General features: G+C 45.9%; 1 protein-coding gene across 6 annotated transcripts in view; it reads right to left on the bottom strand.

Annotated features, from left to right (window-relative positions):
* Positions 1 to 4,087: 4,087 nt before the first annotated feature.
* Exn (Ephexin) overlaps positions 4,088 to 23,365 on the bottom strand; it is a 191,481-nt gene continuing 172,203 nt past the window's right edge. For 5 of the 6 annotated variants that reach the window (XM_075890921.1, XM_075890920.1, XM_037419966.2 and 2 more), the window contains 4 exons: positions 17,367 to 17,797; positions 16,621 to 16,700; positions 10,273 to 10,377; positions 4,088 to 4,335 (listed from right to left, as the gene is read on the bottom strand). In XM_075890921.1, coding sequence (XP_075747036.1) covers positions 4,160 to 4,335; positions 10,273 to 10,377; positions 16,621 to 16,700; positions 17,367 to 17,797 — 792 coding nt within the window. In that variant the 3' untranslated portion in view covers positions 4,088 to 4,159. Of the gene's footprint in view, positions 4,336 to 10,272; positions 10,378 to 16,620; positions 16,701 to 17,319; positions 17,798 to 23,365 lie in introns of those variants that run through there. The other variant, XM_075890922.1, reaches the window with a different exon arrangement.

A 23,365-nucleotide genomic window follows, 5' to 3' on the forward strand; every position in this document is an offset into this window, starting at 1 on the left:
TAGCGCGATCGATGGCCAGTCGTCTCACTTTCCATAGGCTGTCTTTGGGATTGGCAGTCCCGCATGCTGTGGGAGAAGTGGGCGAGTCGTGGGGTTGAGTGCTGTCGTATATCCCTCGAATGTGGGCGGTGAGATGTCGCGCAATATCTTCCACCTTCTCTTTGTTCTTGTCCAGAAGTTCACACACGGGCACTTTGCGGCCGAGCGATGCCATGTATGACCAGAATTTGCCCATGCCGTTTCTTCCGGCGGTCATCAGCGACTGCAGAATTTGCTGATTGTTCGCCCTGATTTTTCGCTGAACAATCTGTTGCATCTCCCTTTTACAGTTGATATAATTGACCCAGCTTTGTTGTGCTACTGTGGGACCGAGAAATTTGACAGCTCGCTGGTGAGCTCTGTTCGCGGCCCGTCATGCTTCGAGAACCCTCTTCACTTCATTGTCCCACCAGGTCCTGTGTTGTCGCCCGTTCTCCCTCTTTGGGAGGACTTCATGTTTTTGCATGATCCGACGGAGGTCCGAGATATATTCGTAGTACGTGGCCAGAGATGAATGGACTGTGCTTTTTTCAAATTGTTGCGCAACAGCCTCGTGCGCAGTTGCCGGTAGGTACTTTTGAGCGCTCGCGGCTGGCGCTGTATAGCTGCGTTGTTGGAATGCGGACGTTGAGAACGATATCTTTATGCGATTATGGTCGCTCCCAAGACTGTGGTCGCCAGCCTCATCGACGTGTACCCGAGATGTATGCACGGATAGTTTGCGTGACATCAGGACGTAGTCGATGGTGGACTTGTTGTTCCTCGCGCACCATGTAAAAACACCATCACAATCACTGCGCAAGTTGGCCACCTCGAGGGATAAATATTCGGCCAATTGTAGCATGACAGACCCGTTTGCATCCTGGTGTCCATCGAGAGGCTGTATGTGGCCATTGAAGTCCCCCATCAGAAGCACCTCTCTCTCCGTTCCCCAGCGTGCCACATCGTCTTTGATGCACTGTAATATGTAATATGATGCACACACTCAGATGAAGCTGCGGTGCGGTGAAGGGCTGCGCTAGCTCCAACCTACAGTTTCAACTGGGCCTCCAGCAATCACATGAAGCAGCGGCGACACAGGGTCGCTAGACCTCCTTGGGGGCGGCCTAGGCTATGCTATGGCCACGATTTTGTCGGACCTTTCGCAGCCGCAGCGCTCATGGCACCCCCTGTATTTAAAATACTTGTTATATGTGTTTAATTACTAATATAGGCTGACTCGCCAAACACCTGCTTACTAAAATGTTGTAGGTTTAATGCAGTATACATTATCAATTTATACATTTAAATAGCGTTAGATAATACTTTTTAATGTGACGTCACTTTCGTGCGGCGCAGGAGGCTGTGTGGGGCTGGCTGCTGTGCCGCGCGGCGCAGGAGCCATATATATATATATATATAGTTACGATGTTCAGAGGAACCACAACCGAATGTGAAAAGCACTTATTCACTTTATTAAGCACACATACGTCACAGCAATATTTGATCAGCAGAAGGATCTATGTTTTGGCTAGTTGTCAATTCTAGCTGTCAAGCACAGCGCGGATTTTTCAAGGAGCAAATGAAGAGAAAAACACAAGCCAGTGCTCTTACTGTGCTTTTTCCCTCTGTTTTGTCCTTGTTAAAAACGCGCGAGGTGCATGACCGAGTAACGTCCTACACGCATTGTTGAAAGTTAAAGAAGAGTTGTATATAACTAAACTGAGAGTCACCAGTAATTCTCCCAGAGTTATCGAAATCTAACCAATTTACAGGTGGAATCAAAACCAAAGCACTGATGTCAAGGAGGTTGGAACTAACAGGTTTTTGCAGACGCACAGGTAATTCAGGAAAAATCGAAGGTACACTGACAGGCCTCAGTCTGGTTGTCTGCCCCATTCTGTCGAAGCATCATTCTTCAAAGTAAATGGAACAGAGGTGGTCACCGTCCTTAGCCCACTAACAATTTTTTTTTCGAACAGCATATGTTCCCAGGCAGAACACGGATAATCACCGTCGGCATGGAATATTCTCTACGTTTGCGAATTCTTCGATAAACATGCACCAAATTCGATATTCAGTCGCCAAGAAATATGCATGCATGCCGTCAGTCTTGTCTTGTAAGGCAACACCAGAAAACTTGGAATTCAAATGGCACTCAGACAACCTACTCGTTCGAATGTTTGATACGTGCAGCCCTAGACCGCAATTACTTTGTGCTTCGTCCATAAACTTAAAACTCGCGGATAATGTCGTGTCAGTGAGCATTTAAAGCTTAAAATTACCTTTCATATAGCTATACACATGTGTTATATGCATGCGCACCTTGCATCCCAAGCAAAAATTTGTCCTCGGCAAGAGGCCAGCGAGAAGTGTGACTGACTGCGAAGTGGTAGGCCTGACCTCGACAACCAACGTAGGGTCGGTCTTGGGAATCGACATTGGCCTCACGCCGGCCGACGTCGACACACAACGTAGGCACGACCACGTTGGCCACCGAGCTTGACTGCGTGCCACACGCGGGTTGACCATGGCCCGACCTTACATAAGCGCCGATCTACCGACGGCTGCAGGTCGGTTGCCAGCGTTCCTTGCTCTGCTTTTCGTTTTTTTTTTGTACTTTGTGCACATGACATTGGCTCAGTTCACATGTAAGACGAAATTAAACGCCTCTAAAGTCAGCGATTGGTAGCGTGTAAGTATGTAACACTGCGTACATATACCTTGGTTCACTGGTGTTCTTTTTATATTTCACCCCCATCGAACTGCTGCCGCCATGGTCGCTAATCTATCTCGCGCCTTCAATAATAGCAGCGTGACACTACACGAGCTATGCTGACATGGTGGCTCGCAGATTCTTGAGCTTGTGTTGAGGACTTGATCTGCACGTGGCATTGCACGCTGCCATGCTTTTAAGTGTTCAGGCTCTTTCGGCACGAAAAACAGCGACACACGTTGACCAGATCTCCTCGACAAGACGTAGCCGGACGAACAGCCGGGTGCGAAGCAGTGTGTCTGCGTCGTTTTCTTCTTGACACCCGATTCTATAGCGCTAGCGGTAACGCACCAAAACTTGCACGAACAATCCACGCCATATTTTGTAAAACGGCGCGGAGGAGAACGGGCGAAGCACACGCGACTGAACGCGGCATAGGCACAGCACGAAAGAAAGCACGTGAGCCCTCCGCGGCGAGCATCGAACTGCCTGCAGCAGCGCCGCCGTGTGTCTGCGGCCGTTTCATGAAGCAAGGCAGCGCTCTCTCTCTGCCGCCGCAATGCCGCTCGCGCCACCTCCCGCTCTAGCCACCATACTTCGGTCACTACAAATCTAGTGTGACGTCACTAACTTTTGTTGCCTTTCCTACTGAGCTATGTCAAAGCTGAACGCGCTTGCAATGGGCTTCGGTCGGGAGAGCGAGCCTTTAGAAACACTTTGGAGGTGAACTAAAATATATTCTATACATTTGCTGCATCCAATCATTCATGCGGAATGTCTTTGCATACAGGGGAATCCAACAAGAGGTTCGTTATAGCAAAGAAATTTGATGGCACCACCCCTTTAAAAGGATTAATCCCAAACAGTAATACGAAATGATGTCAGAGCCTACAGTAGTTGCAAACCCAACTGGCCACACAATTGTTCCTCTGAATACATACAGAAACAGCCTGAAGTGTTTCGAGAATTCCCTCAGGTATGAGTACAAACAGGACTGGGTTAGTGCCATTCCAGTACCATATGAGGGCATTCTCAGTGCTTCATAACATTCTCAAAGTGGCACTCTGAGGTTGTTATTGCGTTGTCTGTGTACTGCTCTCTCTAAGGGTTTCGAGATCGCGACTTGCGTGGCAAACACCACCAATATTTATGCAGATACAATATTCCTGTAAAGAGTTATTCCATCTGTGTGAAGATATACGCGATGTTAGTGCAGTCCGCATACTTGTGATGATTGCTGCAACAACGAGCTTTCTATAAAAAGTGGTTATTACTCTATGTAATAAACCATGTTGAAAATGTATGTATGAGCGTCTGACATCTTCCTGTGTTCTTGTCATTTCATAGGCTTACTCTGTTCACTCGAAATTGAGTTTATTGCACTGTACAAGTAAAACATAAAATGTGCAAAACGCAGCAGTTTATTTAGGCATCACTCTTGTTAAGTTGCTGCTTTTCGAGCAAAGTTTGGGAGGCCATGAGGAGACGATAACGAAGGCGCAGATTGCGTGAGCGCACGTGCAGGTTGACAAGCTCCACCGTGTGCGATGCTGGGAACCAGCCCCGTGCACCATCTCGCAGACGCTCTCCTTCATACCAGCCTGCAAGGAGTCGGCACACAGTCAGCATTGCAACAATGCTGTCACTATTTCATAAAATTACCATTTCTAACCTACCAACTGTAGATCCAGCAAAAAAAAAAAAAAAAAAAAAATCCCTGCCTTGACTTTTTTTTTTTACTTCATAATAAGAGACATTTAAAGTGTACAGCGCCATCTGTGGACCATTCTGTGAGCTTGATCCACCATTCATGGCATTCGAGATGGCCGCGCGCACATTTCTGAGGCGATGCACCATGTTATATAGGCAAGAAAATGAAACTAGCTGCATATTGCAGCAGCTTTTCAGGTGCTAGTTATTGATAGAGATTACATTCCAATGCTTCGTACACTGTTAGGCAAAGAGGAAGCCCTTACAATGCCAGGAACAAGGAAGCACTAATTTCAATCGAATTTACGAGTTACCTGAATGAAAAATTTCGACACTTTTTGGGCATGTTGGTCAACCAAACTCGGCTACATATTGAGCGCTCACAAACAAGGACATTAGAGAGACGACATTACAAATGTGCTAGAGTGTTGTGGTCTCTCTGATGTCTGTTGGCGCTCATCGCTGAACGAAAAAATGTATTGACGTGAACCTATTTAGTAAATAACACTGCAAAATGAATGGCACGCAAAAGCATTCTTCAAGCACAGTTCTTATTTATCCTTGCAATTTAATTGCTCATGTGCAACATAAGTGAGCCTTACAGAACAATATCTTATGATCTACTTATCTTAAAACACACGGCCAACATCACAAGGGCGCCATGTGATCGACATTAGCTTGTCGGTGTTGCAAATCAACGAGAGCAGAGATTAATGTAAATAAACAAGTGAAAGCAGTGCCACAAATACTGCAGTGCTGCATGCTTGCGTGCGCACGATGAATTAGTAGCATCATTTGACAACAAGGCGCAAAGACGCAGCCACCGCTTCGCGAAGCAGTGTGCACTGAAGTAGTTCGCACGCCCCGTCTGCCCTTGGTTTAAAAGCGCTCGACACATATATAGAGCGATTCGGCATCTGATCCGGCGTGCGACGCTGCACGCGTAACCCATGGTAGAAAACGAGCCATCAGCGCTCAGGCACTTCAGCTTGCACACTTGGAAAACATTGTATCCTCTTTATTAAGCCCAAAAAAACAACCTCATGCAGCCATGCTTCGCTCTAATATCATTGCCGACAAAGCTACGCTTTCGCGAGCAAAAAGCATCACCGCAGCCAACATTCATTCCCGACTGCAAGCATAGGCCTAGCTAGGCTGACGATCTCAATAAAGCCTCTCGCTTCCCAATGTGAGCTCATTGTCGAGCACTTCTTTTTGCCAACTTGATGAAAACTTGTGTGTACGTTTATATGATGCTTTTACACCTACAACTGGTTTTTTCGACGGCCTCGATGGCAAAGTTGTGAATGAAGCGGGCCGGTTCGTCAGGACAGCCGGCGTCACTAGTTAACTGTTAAATGGCCTTCCATCACGGCTCAATATTGTCGATATCTTGTTGATGTTTTGCAAACAAACGTTGCCTTGCAGAAATGCCGCACTTTGAACATCACATTATTTTATGAGTTATATCGTGTCAGAAACCGTTTATCCAATTTTCTTCAGGGCATCAGGGACGGCGCTATCCACAAATACCACAAGGATCAGGGCTATAGGAGCCGCGAGAAATTAACCAGCGATGGGTGCCCACCAGTGGCACCCATTGTTGCACTCCCGCGCTGCCATTGGCTGTGGCCACCAGACTGGTGCGACTGCTGTGCGGCTACCGCACTGGTCACTGCACAATTGAGCAGGTTGGATGTCTGCGCGGCATGCCAATCGCATTCAATCATGAGTTGCAAAACTCCGCATACGTTTTATATATATCAATCCGTACATGTCATCATAAACTCTCAGCATAAACTAACAACATCCATTTTGTCACCACCACAACATTGATGCCTCAACTTCAGCACAGCCTATATTAATTGCCTTCAAATAAACCATGTCAACAATCCCAGCGCTCGTGACACTGGGCCTAGTAACATGAGCTTGCTCGATTGCGCAAACTGTCCATATATACTTTCGCCCCACAATGAAACTGTGCCATTTCCAGTGGCCTATCTTGAAAAACAGTTTAGATTTATGACCACTGTGATGTGCTGTCTGAACTGCAGAGTTATGCCGAATGATCGAAAGGTTATGAAATTAAATGTAAAATTGGTCATCCAGTCCTGTCTCTTGAACAAAACTATGATGAAATCCTTTTGAATTTCTTATAAGCAGTTTTTAAGTTGTAAAAAAAATTTAAATATTCCACAGTTAGAACCAGAGACCATCACATTTTCGGGGCGGTCGCTGAATAACTTATGCCAGCCAGTATGCTAGTAATCACACTGCAGGGGTGAATTTCCTCTGAAGCAGATGGACACTAAATATGACAATTAAGTTCAATGAAAAGCAAAGCTGGTTCACAGTTGGTAGAGCATCAGGCGCTAATATTACTCGAAGGTCGCAGGTTCCGTCTTTGGCCACGACAAGTTGTTTTCATTTACTTTTCTTTCTTCACATCTACATTGAAATTATTTCAAATAACATCCCCTATCTTTCCTTCGGCATGATTGTCTGTCAAATCTCATTATTATTGAATCTAACAAAGAAAACGAGCCCTTAAAGGCGTCATGACATCTAATTTTCAACCATTATTTGTGTTGTGTGGGTTGATTGATGTACGTTCACAGACAAGCTGGCAAAATTTGAACGAATTCGGTCGAGCTGGTAATTTATAATCAAATATAATTATAAACGAGCGAGTGGCTTGAAAGTCGGGCAACACTGCCGCGCTCGCTAGCCGTGGTGTCACGAACCGCGTGCGGGGCGAGCTGCTGCATGGTCTGGATTTCGGAGAACAATCCTGTTCTATAGTCAGTTGCGTTTGCAATCGAATATTCTCTGTGTTGTTCAACTTGCCACAGAAACTAAATGACTTCCAGGGGTTGAAACAATGCCACCGCGTCACCCATGTAGTCCTGGTACTTGCAGCAAGCAACTTCGAAGGTCAGAAAGTATCCTGTCAATGTGCAATGCATATGCCATTTGCCACTATGGATAAATATTTATTGAAACTCCTTGCAAGCAGTGCTGTGGTTGAGCGTCACACTTGCAATTTTTTTTACTGGAACCAAATGCAATCGACAAAGTTCAAGCAAAGATTTGGCCAAAATGTATGTAGTGAGGAACCCTAGCACCGCACTGACATGCCGTTCGCTGCTTATATTTACATATGCCGCACGCAACAACTGATGGAAAAACAACGGTTCCAACGCACAGCAATGCTACGATTACTTATTTATTATGTTCAGCATCGAAAGTTGTGCATGCACATATTCTAGCCAACAAAAATATGCACACCTTGCCAATTTCACAGCACTAAGTAACACTTGCTTGTAAAAGCAGCGTCAACGAATCCGCGCATCCCATGCTCACTTTTCAACCTGACAACAAGACGTCGTCACCGTCTATGGTGATGGTACCGGTAACACACTGCAACACTTGGAAACTACTGACACGTGCGGACCACGGGGCAAGCAACACTTGCCACACTGACCGCGCGCGGAAGGTGCTGTTTGGTAGCAGACGACGACACTGCTCCTTCGGCTTGTGACGTCACACACACCATGACAAAATAGACATCACCAGCGGTGGGTGGAGTTTGCAGCCTGTTAATTCTACGACTTATTTTGGACTGAAATATTCTCTAACAGTCCAGTTTTCACACGTGAACAAGCATAGTTGACCCCCTATCTTTGTTTTTTGCCGGGAACCGTCAATTTTTGAGTGACCATGTCATCACCCCTTTAAGTGTACGCTTCCTTCTTCAATACAGAAAGTAGAAGTATTTTATAACTAGCTGCAAGTAATGTTGCTACAATGGAATCATGTGCTAAAAGCCGCAGCATGTTTCCACAGAACTCATTTGTCACACTTAGTACAAGCGTGCTTTGGCAATTCGACTTATTGATTTTTGCACTACCTATTGCTAGGCAGCTGGTTCTTTCAGTTGTAAAGTAACAGCCTTGGAAAGGTGTTGGTTTTATCCTTGAGCCCAGGAACAGAGCATATTTTTTTCTTGTCTTTTCCAAGAAATTAGTATAGATTTTTTGGTAGTTTTGTGCTCAAACACATCTATTTTTCCTTTACAAATTGTTCTCTACATGCACCGTGACAGCCATGATGCACTACCACAGCTATGATGTGGACCGTGTGATGTTTCACTAGTAAGGAGAGTATTGTTGACACAAGAGAACAATCATAAGCAGGTGCGCAGACTGGCACCCGGCAAGGACTATAGTAGTTCGTCCCCCCTCAACAAATTACGGTAAAAAAGTCAGCAACAAAACTTTTGGTTCACCAAGTAACACGGCACAACAGCAGCGAGGCTTCAACCATGTGCTGCTCGAACGCCACTCCACAGTAGATCAGGTGGCATGACTTGGAGATGCATAAACAAAAGAGAAGCAACTGGCCGAGAGTGTTTTGTGTTTTACTATTTTTTTTCTGGCTCACGCTTACAGCCACTCAGCTTTTTTTTCTGCCAAGGCTGGCAAGATGCACCTTGACGGCTCAAGGTAATCATGACGAGATGAACGACCTAGCCAGACAAAGAGAAGTATACACTTCTAAGTGCACGAAAGAACAAAATAAGAACAAAAGGTGACATTGTCACAAAAAGCAGCACTGTATCCGTGTCGCTTTTGGTCCTTGTGTTTTTGTGCACTAAAGGTGAGATAAGCAGAGTCTTTGCTCTAAAACAATAGCATAAAGGGAATACACCATCAAAATTCACTAGAGCCTTGGGGATTTCCAGAGAACATTGTCTGCTTATGATACAATGTGCATCGTGCTTATGTAAGCTGCGTGATCAGTGTGTATACCGAAGTTATTTTACTCGAATACCATTAATCGCTCCCTGCATTATAGCCTATAAATATAGTGTTCGATAATATTTCAAGCTGAGAAATCGTCTTTCTGAGCAAGGCAGCTGTTGAATGGAGTATCTAATCGGATCAGTGAGTGTTGGGCTTGCGCGATTGACCAACGTCAGCATCCATGCATCTGTGGCCGTCAATTCACCTAAGAAGATGCCATTCCAGTGCCAATAATTACACTTTTTGACAGTTGTTCTCAGGATGCTTTACTTTGTTCACATACTGTACTTCTGAACAATTGCAGAGTACTTGTGTACAAAAAAACAAAATGTGAGCAGCTGACAAGATTGCAGCACTTGGCGGCACAGAGTTCAACCATGCACAAGAGTATGAGACCTCTGCACTCCACTCTGCAGCTTAATAGAAAGGTCTCAGTCTGCCTAGCGCACTGCTCTGGCCACTGCTGGCTGCGTAACTGAAGAGTTACAGAAGAAGAAGTGCTGAGGAGGGCACTGCAGTACTATTGCCGATAGCTGCCTCGATAAAAGGAGCAACACTTGACTTGGGGTGCACTTGCGCTCAAGTAATTCAATTGCACTTGTGCCTAAGTACATGCCAACACAATTTAAGAAACTGTTACAAGGAACATTAAGGCTTTGTGCGGTAACTGTGTGTATGTGCCATTGCTGTGCACACACTCAATCATAAATAACAAAGGCCACACAGGGATGTTCTAAGCAGACGTGGAGGCAATAAGGCTGCATTTGCTTCTTTTCTCGAGAACATACTGTCACTTGGGTTCTCACAGTAGGGTGCAGCGAGACTTCTTTGCTTTAAGGACCTAGTGGGACTGTGTACAATTACAACAGGCACTTTGATAGAGCTACTTCCTCCCTGCCCCCAAGAGTGTCCAGGCATCTCCTTTTGACATAATAGCATCTCAATTGTTCTATGAGATGCTTGTGCATCAATTGCCATCATGCTCTGCTACTGGCTTGAACAGCCCATGAAATTTGCACTGACCATCGGACATCTTGCGGAACACGTTGACGACATCAGCTTCTTCCAATGCCAGTTCGTCAGCTTGCTGCGGCGTATATGCATGCAGACACTGCACTTGTGGGCAGTCTGCAAAAGAAAATGTTGAAGTTTAGCCAGAGTGCACAGTGAATGACATGGGCATCTGCAGGATTTCATGTTGTGGGGAGGTGGGTGGGTACAAGGTCGTGATGGGTAGCAGGAGGGGGGGTTTGGAAATAGTGTAGCTTGGGTAGGGGAAGTACTGGTTGGGCTTTAGGGGGGCAAGTTGTGCCTTTTTTGAAGCTCCCTGGTGATGCTCATGACTAATGGTCTTTTAAAGCCCGAAACATATGCAGCGTTTTTTTTTTTTTTTTTTTTTTTTGACGTTTTCTCGGTGTTGTGTTTCGTGCGCCGGTGTCACTCGGCGTCGAGGCTGCCGGTGACGGTGGCCAAAACGTCCACTTCTGGACAATTCAGATATCTGCAGCGTCAGCGTTAACGCCGGAAGTGAGTCGATGAACGAAGAACCAATCAGCACATGACTGCCAGCTACTTCGGCTACATAACAGCATCGTTGCTGCTGCCAAAATGGCTGCCGCCCACCTATGGCATGTCATCACTGTGCTCTGCGTGACCCGAAAATTTTCAACGGATGCTTGTATTGGACTTAGCTTCTTCCTCAGAAGCTTCGACAGGAAGCGCTCGGAATTTCTTTGAACCATTTTCGAGCACCATACTCAAGTACGCTGATACAGTTAGTAGGCCTGAGTGCATGGGCTGAATGAATATGTGGTCTCAAATATGTAGAGCAACTTCCAAGCTCAGGGGCCATATATTGCGAGTTTCTGGTTATTCTTATTCTCAACAGCTGGCGCTGCAAGTAAAAAAAAAAAAGAACTTTTCGTTGGTACTGTGATTTGTTTCCCTCACCTCAAAACTGCAAATGAGACACGAAACCGATTTTCAGGAATATTTCTTGATGCTGCACTGACAGACACTGCACACTGCTTTGCGAGGTCTCGGGTTCATTCTTTTCGACACAACGTCTGACGTTGCACCGGCGTTGGCCTCAGCGCTTCCATGCAGCTGGACATAAAACGGCAGGACTACCCAGCCAGCGCTCAGCTGACTGCCCGTACTCATGACCTGCTCTATAAAGTGCCCACGATAATCACAGCGATGTTGCTGCCAACCTGGACACTGTGACCTTTCGGTAACAGTATGTTTCTATTTCAGTGCCCCAAATATTTTTGTAACAAAAGAACGCTACAAATATTAAGCCAGAAATACAAGTTAGAGTTTTTATTACTGGTTCATTGACGAAAACTTTACGCACTTAAGAATACTTCACAATGAATTTGTCTGGTCACACTGTGCGATGCTGAGCTGTCGCTAGCCTTGGCGCTCCCCACATGGTTTGCCGCCCTCCCTGGCAATGTTGACGTGATGACGCTAAAAGAAGCACCACCGGGAAAACGCTGGCAAAAGTGTTGCATATGTTTCGGGCTTAAGAGTTACACCTCGCTGACAAGTTTACACAGCAAATGTGAATGTACTTATCAGCATGCTACTTTGTTTGTATTCTGAAAAAGGACTTGCTGTTGGGCTAGCTAGCGCTTGCTAAATAGCATGGCATAGCGCAAAGCACGAAACGGACACGCAGCACCTGAGGTGTGTCTTTCTGTATGTTCATTTCGTGCTTTCACACTACATTATGATTATTACTGGTAGTCTTGCCACGGCTGCTCGATAATTGTGGTATGGCTTTCTTTAAAGGTATTGACAGCTTCAACGCATGACATTAGCCAAGCTGAGACCACCATAGGAAATGAAAAAAAAAAAAAGGTTTGAATCGGAAGCCGAAGAGACTATGCTTTTGGAGTCTTAGAATATATGTGCCACTGCGTGCACAACCGTTCATCTTCAAAGTACAGCAAGCTAAGCTAGTTCGAAAGCATTCATTCAGATGACCGCTACTGCCCCAGATTTGCTTCACCACCATGCTGTAATCACAGCACCTGGAATCGGCTTATCGCTGCCGTTACCCCTCATTCATTAATGGGTTATTGCTACTTTATTCACAATGAAACAGAATAAAGACTGCACATGAGCTCTAACATATAGGGCTGAAACCTAGAGGACAACGAAGCAACTAGAGAAAAACTTGACGATCGACGCAACGTGCAGAGGAACGTAAGATGTTTGGAGTAACATTAAAGAGGCCCTGCAACACTTTTTGAGCATGATAAGAAAGCTCGGTTGATCGGCAGTTGAGGCTCTCGATAACACAAGGGCCAAATATTAAAGCTCAACATGAGGCCAGAAAATTACAATAAATCCTCAAACTTAGCCCAAATCACTTTCTCCTCCCGACAAATGATACTACATACTCAAAAAATGGCTGCGTCACAGGCCAAAGTATTGGCCTTGATGTATTTGAGCAGGGCACGCTCTGGAGTTACTGGGGCCGCCGCAACCTGTCCGCACTTGAACGCGCCATTGCACTGAAGAGTCGCACGTTCGAAAAAAATAAACGCACTAGATGTATTTTTTTTTCTCATGTGCCATCCTTCCCCGCTTAGCCTCTAGCACATTTGTGGGGATGAGAGAAGAGAAAATGCGATTGTAGCATGCGACAAATCTTAGTAACTCCGCTTGCACTAGACGCATTCTTGACATTTTTGCGGTGGTCAGTTTGTAAGGCAATAAGCTTTTTTACTGAATACCTTCCATGACTACTTGGAAAAGTGTTGCAGGACTCTCTTAAAACGGTGGCAAAATGGGAGTTAACAGGGGTTGCAGATATCTTACAAGCCGAGCTTCATGGAGGGAAAGCAGAGGTAATGATCACTAATTACAGCAACCAATACAAGGAAGCCAACAAAGGGAAGACAGTCGCCTTTATTGAACAAACTATGGAAGCCAGAAACGCTTTCACCTTCGCAGATTTCAGTGCACCTTCTGTGACGACACAAGGGCCATAACAAGCTTTTGATGTCAACCTGAGTCTTCCCCAGCATAACCAGGAATACATGAATGTCTTGCTCTGAAAGTACAATGACTGCTCCTCATTGTCATCGCGAATTCCACGGTCTGGTAACCAAACACTGCATTAATAATGAAGGTTACGTCCGTCCACTCTGCAGAAGTCTGTACTGAGTTGCAACTCTAGAACATGGGGCGGTTAATGACCAAGTCAATGAAACGCTACATAATGACATGACTGAACCGTTCAAGAGCCTGCAGGCATCTCCCGTTGTGTTAGTGAAAAAAAAAAGGAAACCGATGTTTCTGCATTACCTCGGTGCCTGAACAAAGAAAGACGTGAAGACAGACGTGTATTTTTTTTGCTGCATAGACAACGACCTGCATCAATCACAAACACAAAGTACTTTTCATCGCTAGACCTCAAGACTACCTACTGACAATTTGAAGTCGGCAAGAGAGATTGTTCCAGCAGATCGACTGCCTGGGGCCATCCCCAATGTTGACTTGGATTATCGTATGTAGTGACCACCTTACCTGCTATGCCAAAACAAGAGCCCTGTTTAAAGGCAGTGCTGCTGACATTGCCAAGTTCTTTATTGAGAACATCGTGCTTTGTCATGAGGCTCTAGAGGTCCTCATCATTGACCGAGGTACGACCTCTACTGCTAGCCTAACTCAGGTAATCTTGGCATACATCCGGAAAAGCCACCACCGCCTACCACCCACAGATCGATGGCCACAACAGGCATCTAAATAAGACCATCACCGACATCCTGATTATGTATGTCGACACAGAACACAAGATGTCAGATGCTGTCCTTCCTTATGTGACCTTCACATACAAAACAGCCATGCAGAAAATGGCGCAGTTCCCAACATGCAAGTTGGTCTTTGGAGAGACCCTGGCAACAACATTCGGTGCCATGTTACCTGAAGTCACCAATGCAGAAAACCTCAACGCCACCGCTTACCTACAGCTCTTCGAAGAAGCCAGACAACTTGCCCGTCTGCGCATCAAGAGCCATGCAAACGAATGACAGCCACCATGACAATTTTCAACCTTTCGTGGGGTATTAGCCTGGCGAGTGCGTTTTGGTCTAGATGTCCATAGGTGAAAAAATTAGAGCGTGCTTGAGCGTCGCCTTCAATCATGATATTGCCATAGGACCTCCTGAACTGCTTCAGTTATCAATGGCCGTTACAAAAGAAAACCAACAACTGTGCACTACGCCATTTTTATTCCTTTTGCGTATCAGCCGAGGGCCCACTTTGCTTATTAGCCAAGAGCCCACTATTCGCAACACGCGAACTTATGTAACCGTTCACTTTCTTGATGGTTCTGCTGTTGTTGATGTTTTAATATACATCTGAGTGCTTTGTGATGGATGGGCCTTTAAAACACTAACTTATTGCTCAATTCGTTTGTTTTCACACCTGGCACAATTCTATGCTTTTGCCAAGCTATATATGATGCATTGAGGCAACTCCTTCCACTACATGACATTCTTATAGTGTTTTTTTCGAAAGCAGTTTCAACATTCGCTCTGTTGTGGAACATCTGATTGCCATGCAGACAGCTTAAGTTGAATCTTCACTCGGTCCCGAAAATTTCAATTATTTATTTCTGTCTCGCTTTCTCAGTAACAAACAAGATGATGTATTTTCCGATCACAACTACTAATTCCAAAGCCAATGCTGGAATTTCTGCAAAGCGAGCTCATCAATGCTGTTCTGTTAAAACACCTGCAGCGATATTTCAGGCCATACAAAGGGGCTCCGACATCTTGATGGCCTCATCTTCGACAGCATTATGAACTCTCAGCAGTGCCTCGCAATACTATAAGTCGTCCATGTCATGCACCTTAAGCCTCTTATACTCGTTAGCCCACATGAGGAATGTGCTTTTTGCTTTATTATTGTCTTATATTTGTGCACGCACTTTTTTTTTCCCTTCCATGTTCTGCCACAAGCAATAGGTCGAAGCTTTTTCAGAAGAAGGTAATGCCCCAGGTGCTCTTTTTTTCCATGTTACTGGTTCATTCCAAATGTAACTGCTGCCTTACCCAAACCCTGCCTAAATAACTGTGAACCAAGATAATCTCAGACCCTTCCGATGTGCTTACGCGTACAAAACGAACATTAGAGTTTGTTATGGAACTTATGCAGCCTCTAGCGATAACACTGGAATCTTTGATGGCACTTGTATACCATATTTACTTGCATAATCCTCGCACTCGCATAATTCTCGCACCCCCCACATTGCCCAACAAAAATATAATTTTTTTTTTCCTCGAGTAATTATCACACCCCCTCAAAACTGCCCCAGTAATGTCGGCTGCTCGTTCCAGCCACTGATGATGATAGTGCACATCATTTGGTGCTATCTCTTAAGCATCAAGCGTGCTATTACTGCATGGCGATTCAATCCAATCCAAGCCAAGCCAAAGTGACAAGTGGGCGTTGCCGCATGTTTTGTATGTTGTGTCGGTAATCTTGTCACGTTATGGGGCGATATTGAAGCTACACGGCTGCTTTCAAGTTGAAAGTGATAGATCATGCAATAAACAACGGCAAAAGGGCCACTGATAGGCTTTTCGGACTCTACGAGTTTTGTGTTCACTATTGGTAACGGCAATTGAAAGCCACCAAGACGCATCGGGCCTGCCGTGTGCCTAAAACTGGGATTGACCGTAAAATTTATTTCTTCAGAAGAAAACTGCGGACGATTCTGTTAAATAGCCATCTGCCCAATACTGACGTCCTACGCTTACCTTTTGAGGGCTCCTGTTGCGCGACGAACACTATCGCTACGCCCGCAACACCCACAAGCTTTGCGTATGGCATTTTAATTCTTGACTATTTGCTTGCACTTTTTGTGTCTCAAATTAATCTTGCCTTGTGTTGAACCAGTGCTTTTATTGTTGAGGTAAGTTTTAATTAGCACTTCTCAAAGCTTGCTGTTAGTTGCTGGAGTGAGAATCCCGATTTGCGGCCACTTCGTTTTTTTTGCTCTGTACGTGTTCGTAGAAAGTTTTCCCCGCGTAATTCTCGCACCCCCCAACTTTGTATCAGTTTTACACCAAAAAAAGTACGAGGATTGTGCGGGTAAATATGCTAAATGCCGATGTGCTTCAGTGTTTGGCAGATTATCAATGGGCGATGCTCTGTTCATCGCAATCGGTGCAGAGCGGGAATCGCTTGTATAGTTTGACTTTCTGTTTCCTGGCTACAACAAGTTTATCCAAAATAAAGAATTGCATTTTGGACATGTCATTTTCTCCCTTTGTCAATGTCACAACTTTGTATTTAAAGGACACACTAGATGGATGAGGAGATGAAAGAGTGTTGTGCACACTGACTAACCCCACTCTTCGTAGATTCGTTCATCGGGGTCATTCGAAATGATGGGCGTCAGCACGTCCATCCACCGTGTCTTGTCACTCCTGCAAACAAATAGCATAACTCACGTCAAGTTCAGTTTAAAGGAAGAAAGCTGACTGTAGAACTACACTCTACTGTTTTTATATCACACTTGCACATGTTTTTGTGCCTCTCAAGTCTAGTTTTTTCACAGGTATCTTTTTCGTGGCTCTTCTTAGTTAGAGAAGCTGGTGCAACAAAAAGCTGGATAAATTTAATCGTGAGCTTCATGTTGGGAACTTACTGAACAAATTTTACACATTCTATTTGCAAGTTATCAGAGGGCACCACTTGTAGACACTAGTACTCTCAACATGTGTTTTGGGTGGTTGGGAATCACTCGTGAGGAGTTTAATCTGGCACTCATGTTCCAAGATGTCACCTAATGATTGATTAATATGTGGGGTTCAACATCCCAAAAAAACCACCATATGATTATGAGAGACGCCGTAGTGGAGGGTTTGGAAAATTAAGACCACCTGGGGTTCTTTAACGTGCACCCAAATCTGAGCACACGGGCCTACATATCCGCCTCCATCGCAAATGCAGCAGCCGCAGCAGAGATTCAATCTTGCGACCTGCGGGTCAGCAGCAGAGTACCTGAGCCACTAGACCACCGCGGCAGGGCAAAATGTCACCTACAAAAAGCACTTGAGTGTCAGTACAGTGCAGCCAGAAACATGGCTCACTCAGATTCAGCGGCTAGCAGCATCTCGACCGTACGTCCGGCACTGTTCTGTAGCAAGGTTAGTTGGAACAAGTGGCGGCAGCAGTCGGGCAGGCGTGACGGCAGCGTGGCCTCTGCGCACGCCTGCACCATGTTGCGCGGGCAATGGTCGAGAACGGCGTAGTAGTCCTCTCCCTTGCGCTTGGTCACCAGCAGCAGGTCGGTGAAGAGAAACAAGTGCAGCGAAGTGCGCGCACACTGCACCAGGCGTCCCCAGGTACGCCTCCGGCTGTCCAGGGACACCCGTACCAGCGGGCCCCGCTTGACCAGCCAGCGGCTTGATGAAATGAGGGGCACCGCACGACAATCCCGGAACTCCAGGGTGCGCGAAATGTGGAGCATCTCTTCCATGCGGGCCATCTTGCGGGCACCTTCATTGCACTCAGCTACAACCTGTGGCAAAATTTAGTTTCCATCTTATCTGGTGCTCAGCTACATGCTTGTCTCATCCTTGAACTTTTTTTGAGAATTTTCAAGTGTACTGAAGAAAAGCTATATGTTTTTATGTAAACTTTCAAAATGAATGAGTGAACGAATCACTGCATAAATGGGTGCTGCCACTCAAATTCTACATCATTTTCTTTTTCTCACTCACAAAAGATGTCTCTTCCTTCAAGAGATGAGTTCAACATTGCAGAACACTAATTATAGACTGCTATATATACAGTTGAACCCCTTTATAAGAGACTCTAATGTAACAGACACTGGAGGTATAGGAGACACCAGTGTGCTGCATAAAAGTAGGGGTTTATAAGAAAATGCATAATGCAGTACCCTGCTTATAAGAGGCACCTCATATAAAAGACAAACAGAATTGCTCCTTTGTGCATGTCTCTTATGAGGGGTTCAGCTGTTAACACAAAAGAATACAAATCGTTAAAGAATTTAGATCTTTCAACTTAAACTACTGGATCATATACATTGCACAAGTGCCCCCTGTAAGGTTGCAAATTTTTGAACGTTTCACTATCAAAAGTTCGAACATTAACAACTGTGCAGTGGCTATTTCAAACAAAATTTTTCACTGCTAGACTGCCTTTTGAAAAAGCGTTGCACTCTATCTACTACTTCTTGTGCCAAAAGCAAATTTCAGTACCGCATACATTAGTGTCCCTATGGTTTTAGAGACGTTTTGGAGCAGGCTTTGAGCACCCAGGAAGGCCTTTTTGAGCAAGTTTAAAGCAGCAAGAACATCCATGGAAGATTTAGCCCTGTTCAAAGCATTTGGGAAGCCAACATTTGTTCAATGCTGCATTTTCAAACACACAGCTTGATTGTGCATTAGCTTCATTATATAAAGGTATATAATATGGACAATCCGGGTGGGTTTTTGCCGTTGCCATCATGTCCCGTATATATTTGAAATTGATAACATATTCTAGCGCATAGCATGTTTTATCCGTGGGTAAAAGCATGTGAGTTGGGCACCGAACGCGGTTGAAGCAGAGATCAAGCGATCTGACCCATCTCCGCTGCTCAGAAAGTGCGTGCGATTACATGTGATACCCCCGCCTGGGAGGCCTGTAGTCGAAGAAGAGAGGAAGAACTTCGCCTATCTTAGAACTGCATTTGCTTTTAAGGGTGTGGTTGTGATCGCTGGTGGGCACGGTAGCTTGGCAGCCACCAGTACGGGACTCGCATACGTGCTGCACTCCCATCGCAAAGAGGCTGTGGGAAAAAATTTTCTCTTCTTAAAGTGGTCATATTCTCGTATACCAGCGTGTACAGTTACGCGAGATCACATCCAAAAAGTTAGCTGCCAGCCTCACTTCATATGACATTACAATTTGCTGCTATCTCATTCATTGCTTCAACCTTGTGGTGCATCTGTGACTTTTTTTAATTATGCATAGCCACTTATGTTTTTTTTCTTTTTCTTTACCAGAACGCGCGAGCGCCAACCGCAGAGTCAATAAGCGCGAAGCACAGCAGCCAAATGAACGAGAATACGAGCATACATTTGATGAGCAGCATTTGCTAGGCTGTTCCGGGAACCGGACACTGCCAACCTTCTTTTGAGTATCGTTACTGCCATCCTTGATTAATGTTCCCTACTTGGCCGTGTTATAAAAAAAACAGCTTCACCGGAATGGCGAGGCAATGAATGCGATCGAAACAAATCATAAGGCTGGCAGCAAACTCTTTTATATACAATATCACGTAAGCCTACAACACGCTGGTGTAAGAGAATATAGCCATGCCAGGGAGATGCTCTTCTCGCAGTCTCTCCGCGTTGAGAGTGCAGCACAGAGAAGGGTTCACGAGCTATTCACATTGATGCCTGCCATGACCGCCTGCACATAGCGATCGTGAACATTCCATTATGATCAAAGTTTTCGGCTGCTCCTGGGACGGTCACAGCTTTTATGCAACTAAAACTGGAACTATTTCTATGAAACTAAAGAAACAATGTTTCAGCTCCGTTTCCTTTTGAACTTCGTGGCTGAATTCTCGTGCTGCGACACAGTAAGGCGCTGATAGGCTAGTTTGGCTCAGCATAGGTGGTTCAGCACAGAATGGCATAGGTAAGCAAGCTTGGTGATTAATGGTGCAAATGGCGCAGCTGTTCCATTCCTGGGAAACCTTAAGCGTTGATGACTTCGGCGAACGACGGAGAGCACCCTGAAATCAAGGGTCTTGTAGAATTGTCAGTTCAAGCGCAAGAATAAACAGAAAGGAAGAGAGGACAAGCGCTTGTGGCAAAATTTAGTTTTCATCTTATCTGGTACTCAGCTACATGCTTGTCTCATCCTTGAACTTTTTTAAAAATTTTCAAGCGTACTGAAGAAAAAGCTATATGTTTTTATGTAAACTTTTACTTGTGTTTATGTTTTTATGTAACTTTCACTTGTTTTTATGTTTTTATGCAAGCTTTTCCCTCAAGAATACATCGAGGGAAAAGTTGCCATTGTTCTAAAGGCATTCAAGCCATGACTGGCGTAGTTTTTCTTGCAGAATGGCATTCTCGTCAAGAAAAACTTCTCGCCATATCGGGCCAACTAGCTCATCATAGTACCTTCGGCGTTACATCCAGAAGTCTGAATTCAGTGCATGATGACCCGATAGCTACTGACTACGCCAAGACAAGGGCATTGCCCAAGCGCAGTGCTGCCAAAATAGCAATGTTCTTCGCCGAGAACATCATTTTGCGTCATGGTGCCCCCAGCGGTCCTGTGCAGTGATGTGCGCAGCGAGTGCGCAGCCCTTTGTGATAACTGTGTTTCTTCCTTTTTAGTCTTTTTCTTCACCTTCTGAGCCTCCCCGATTGAGTCACTGGCTGCTTCTTCCGAATCCACAACGTCGTATTGTTGTGCGGCCCACACACGTCGTCTGCCGCCACGCCGACCACAGCGACGTCCCGCTTGCTGGTCCAGCACTCACTGGTGTCCTTCTTGCTGCCTTGAAGGTCATCGGGTTCATTCCCAGAGAGCTCCTCTACCGTTGCCGCGGACTGCACAGCGTCCACATTCTCAAGGCTCGTGTCAGCGCACACGTCATTCCTGCTTTTGTCATCATCCTGTGGTGCCACCACGACGGACGGGCCCACCGCGACAGACGGGCCCACCGCTTCATGTGCAGCACCTGCACTCCCTTCAACGTATTTATTAGTCTCGGCAAGCATGAAGTCTTCTCCCTCGGCTGCACTGTTGAGGTGATTGTCGTCTGCCCTGTGGTCCTTACTGTGAGCCGGCTTGGTCGTCCTGGGACGTTCTGACCGTGTTCCGGGTAGAAGGACCCTCGTTGATGGATGATGCATCGCTTGTTGCCGCGAGGGGTCGCCCGGCTTGACGAGCTCACCATGTCTTCCACGGTCTGCATGGGTAGCTCGATGTCGATAAAAGAAACAATGTATCGGCACGCGCCGCATCTTGTCGGGCGTCATCTCCCCGGAGTAATAAAGGCCATGGAGTTTCTAAACCAGCAGGTGCAGCCGAAACTGGTTGCAAGCTAGCGGGATATGTCTAGGCACGCCCGCTCTAGTTGCCAGAGCTGCTTGTAGCCCATAGCACCTTCGAAGGGGCCGAAGTCAGGAGCCAGTTGAAACTGCCAGACGAATGTTGAGGAGCACATCTTGGAGCAGTGTCTTTATCGTTAAGCTCGATCCCCGTAGCACAGGGGCAGGGATCTTCCCGTTGGGTGCCAAATTTAGGGGTTTACGGCTGAGGCTAGCCCAAGAACCCTTCAGAGAAGAGGCGGCGACCGACAGAAACCATGTTTACTGATTGAAGGCCGTGCCCCGCAACTGCCTGCTGCCAGCGAATGACGCGCGCCACGAGTGGTGGCATGCACACTTGTTAGTCCTCAGTGACTCAATCACTCTTTTCCGTCTCTTTTTTCCAGACTACTCTAACGAACTCTGCTGCTCTCAAGCTTTCGGCTTTGGGGCTTTGGGGCCAAGGCTAAGGTCACCTCTATCGCTGCCCAAACCGGAGTCAAAGCCATTGTTGGCAGTGCCAAGTCTAAGCTCGCTGCCGCCTTAGTCCTCACCGGTCCGGTCGTCGCAGCTCCACCGCTCGTGACTGCCACGACTATTCTCCTTCCGCCAGTGGTGCTTGCCTTCATTACCAACCTGAAGGTCTTCAAGTCGGCCCCACCGTGCATTGTTCCCCGTCCAGTACACATTGAACAATGGAAGCTCTCCCTGCCCAAGGGATGGGACAGCTGTCTGTCGTATGGACACCCTCTCTACGGGTACGGCCTCACCAGGAGCGCCATCGAACTGCGCAAGCGCAGGAAAGCAGTCTCGCCAAACGCTGCCCTGATGCACCCGCGATCGTCCTTGTCCTCTTCTTCTTACCATCAGCTCGCTCGCGGCCGCCGCTCTCATAACCTTTGAAATAAGTTATTGGAATTTGTTTTTCCAGATGTTTTGCAACTAAAAAAAAGCCAGCTAATGATTTTGATCATGTACATCGTATTTTTTCGCATATAACCTGCACCAAAAATTGAAAAAAAAAGCATGGCCTGAAAAGAGGGAGTGCAAGTTATCTGCAAATATTCCGGAAGCAGAGGTCAGTTTCACGGCAATGCAAGGCTTCCCGTGCAGTCCACATCCCCATCAGCATCATCTGGTGCAAAGCCAATAAAAGCCAACACAGGCCATAGATAGATCCCCTCCATAGCGTATTTATTCACTTTTTGCGTGCTTTGTTTGATTTGGTCAACAGCGTCACAACAGCCATTTGACAGAGTCTTTCTTCGAGTCAGGTGTGGCCAGTTTCCATCGTTGGTCAGCCTTGTCTGGTGAGGCACCATGCGTGGGTCTTGACAACAATCTTTCACCGCGAAAGTAACAACTCAAGATTATAGCTGCTGCGGAAGAAATTGGCAAAAGAGCTGCTGCGAGGAGGCACGACGTCAACGAGTCCTGCATTCGCGACTGGCGGAAAAAAAAAAAAAAGGGCCTCTTTCGAAAGTGCACGCAAGGAGAAGCAAGCATTTCGCGGCCTGAAGACTGGTATATACCCTCTTCTCGATACGCAGCTTGTCAATTTATTGAGGAGTGGAGGAGTCATGGCCATGCTGTGTCAACAAAGATGGCACAAATGGAAGCGCTGCGGTAAGAAAAAATCAGTAAAATTTCAGTAAGAAAAAATCAGCAGTCATGATTTTAATTACAATGAAGGTAGTGAACTTAGGACACAGGAAGTCACACTAGAGATAATGGATAAATACAAATACCTGGGCATATGCATAAGCAATGAGACCGAGTACCTAAGGGAACACAAAATATATGTAGCGACTAAAGGTAACAGGAATGCAGCAGTGATGAAAAATAGGGCATTGTGGAATTACAATAGGTGTGATGTTGTGAGAGGAATTCGGAAAGTGGTCACGGTTCCTTGTCTGGCGTTCGGCAATGCGGTCTTGTGCACGAGATCAGAGCTTCAAGCAAGATCGGAAATTAGGCAACAAGGAATAGGTAGGCCTGCTTTAAGAGTTCACGGGAATACACCAAAT

This window comes from Rhipicephalus microplus, chromosome 3 (assembly GCF_043290135.1).
Source record: "Rhipicephalus microplus isolate Deutch F79 chromosome 3, USDA_Rmic, whole genome shotgun sequence".
NCBI classification, from domain to species: domain Eukaryota; kingdom Metazoa; phylum Arthropoda; class Arachnida; order Ixodida; family Ixodidae; genus Rhipicephalus; species Rhipicephalus microplus.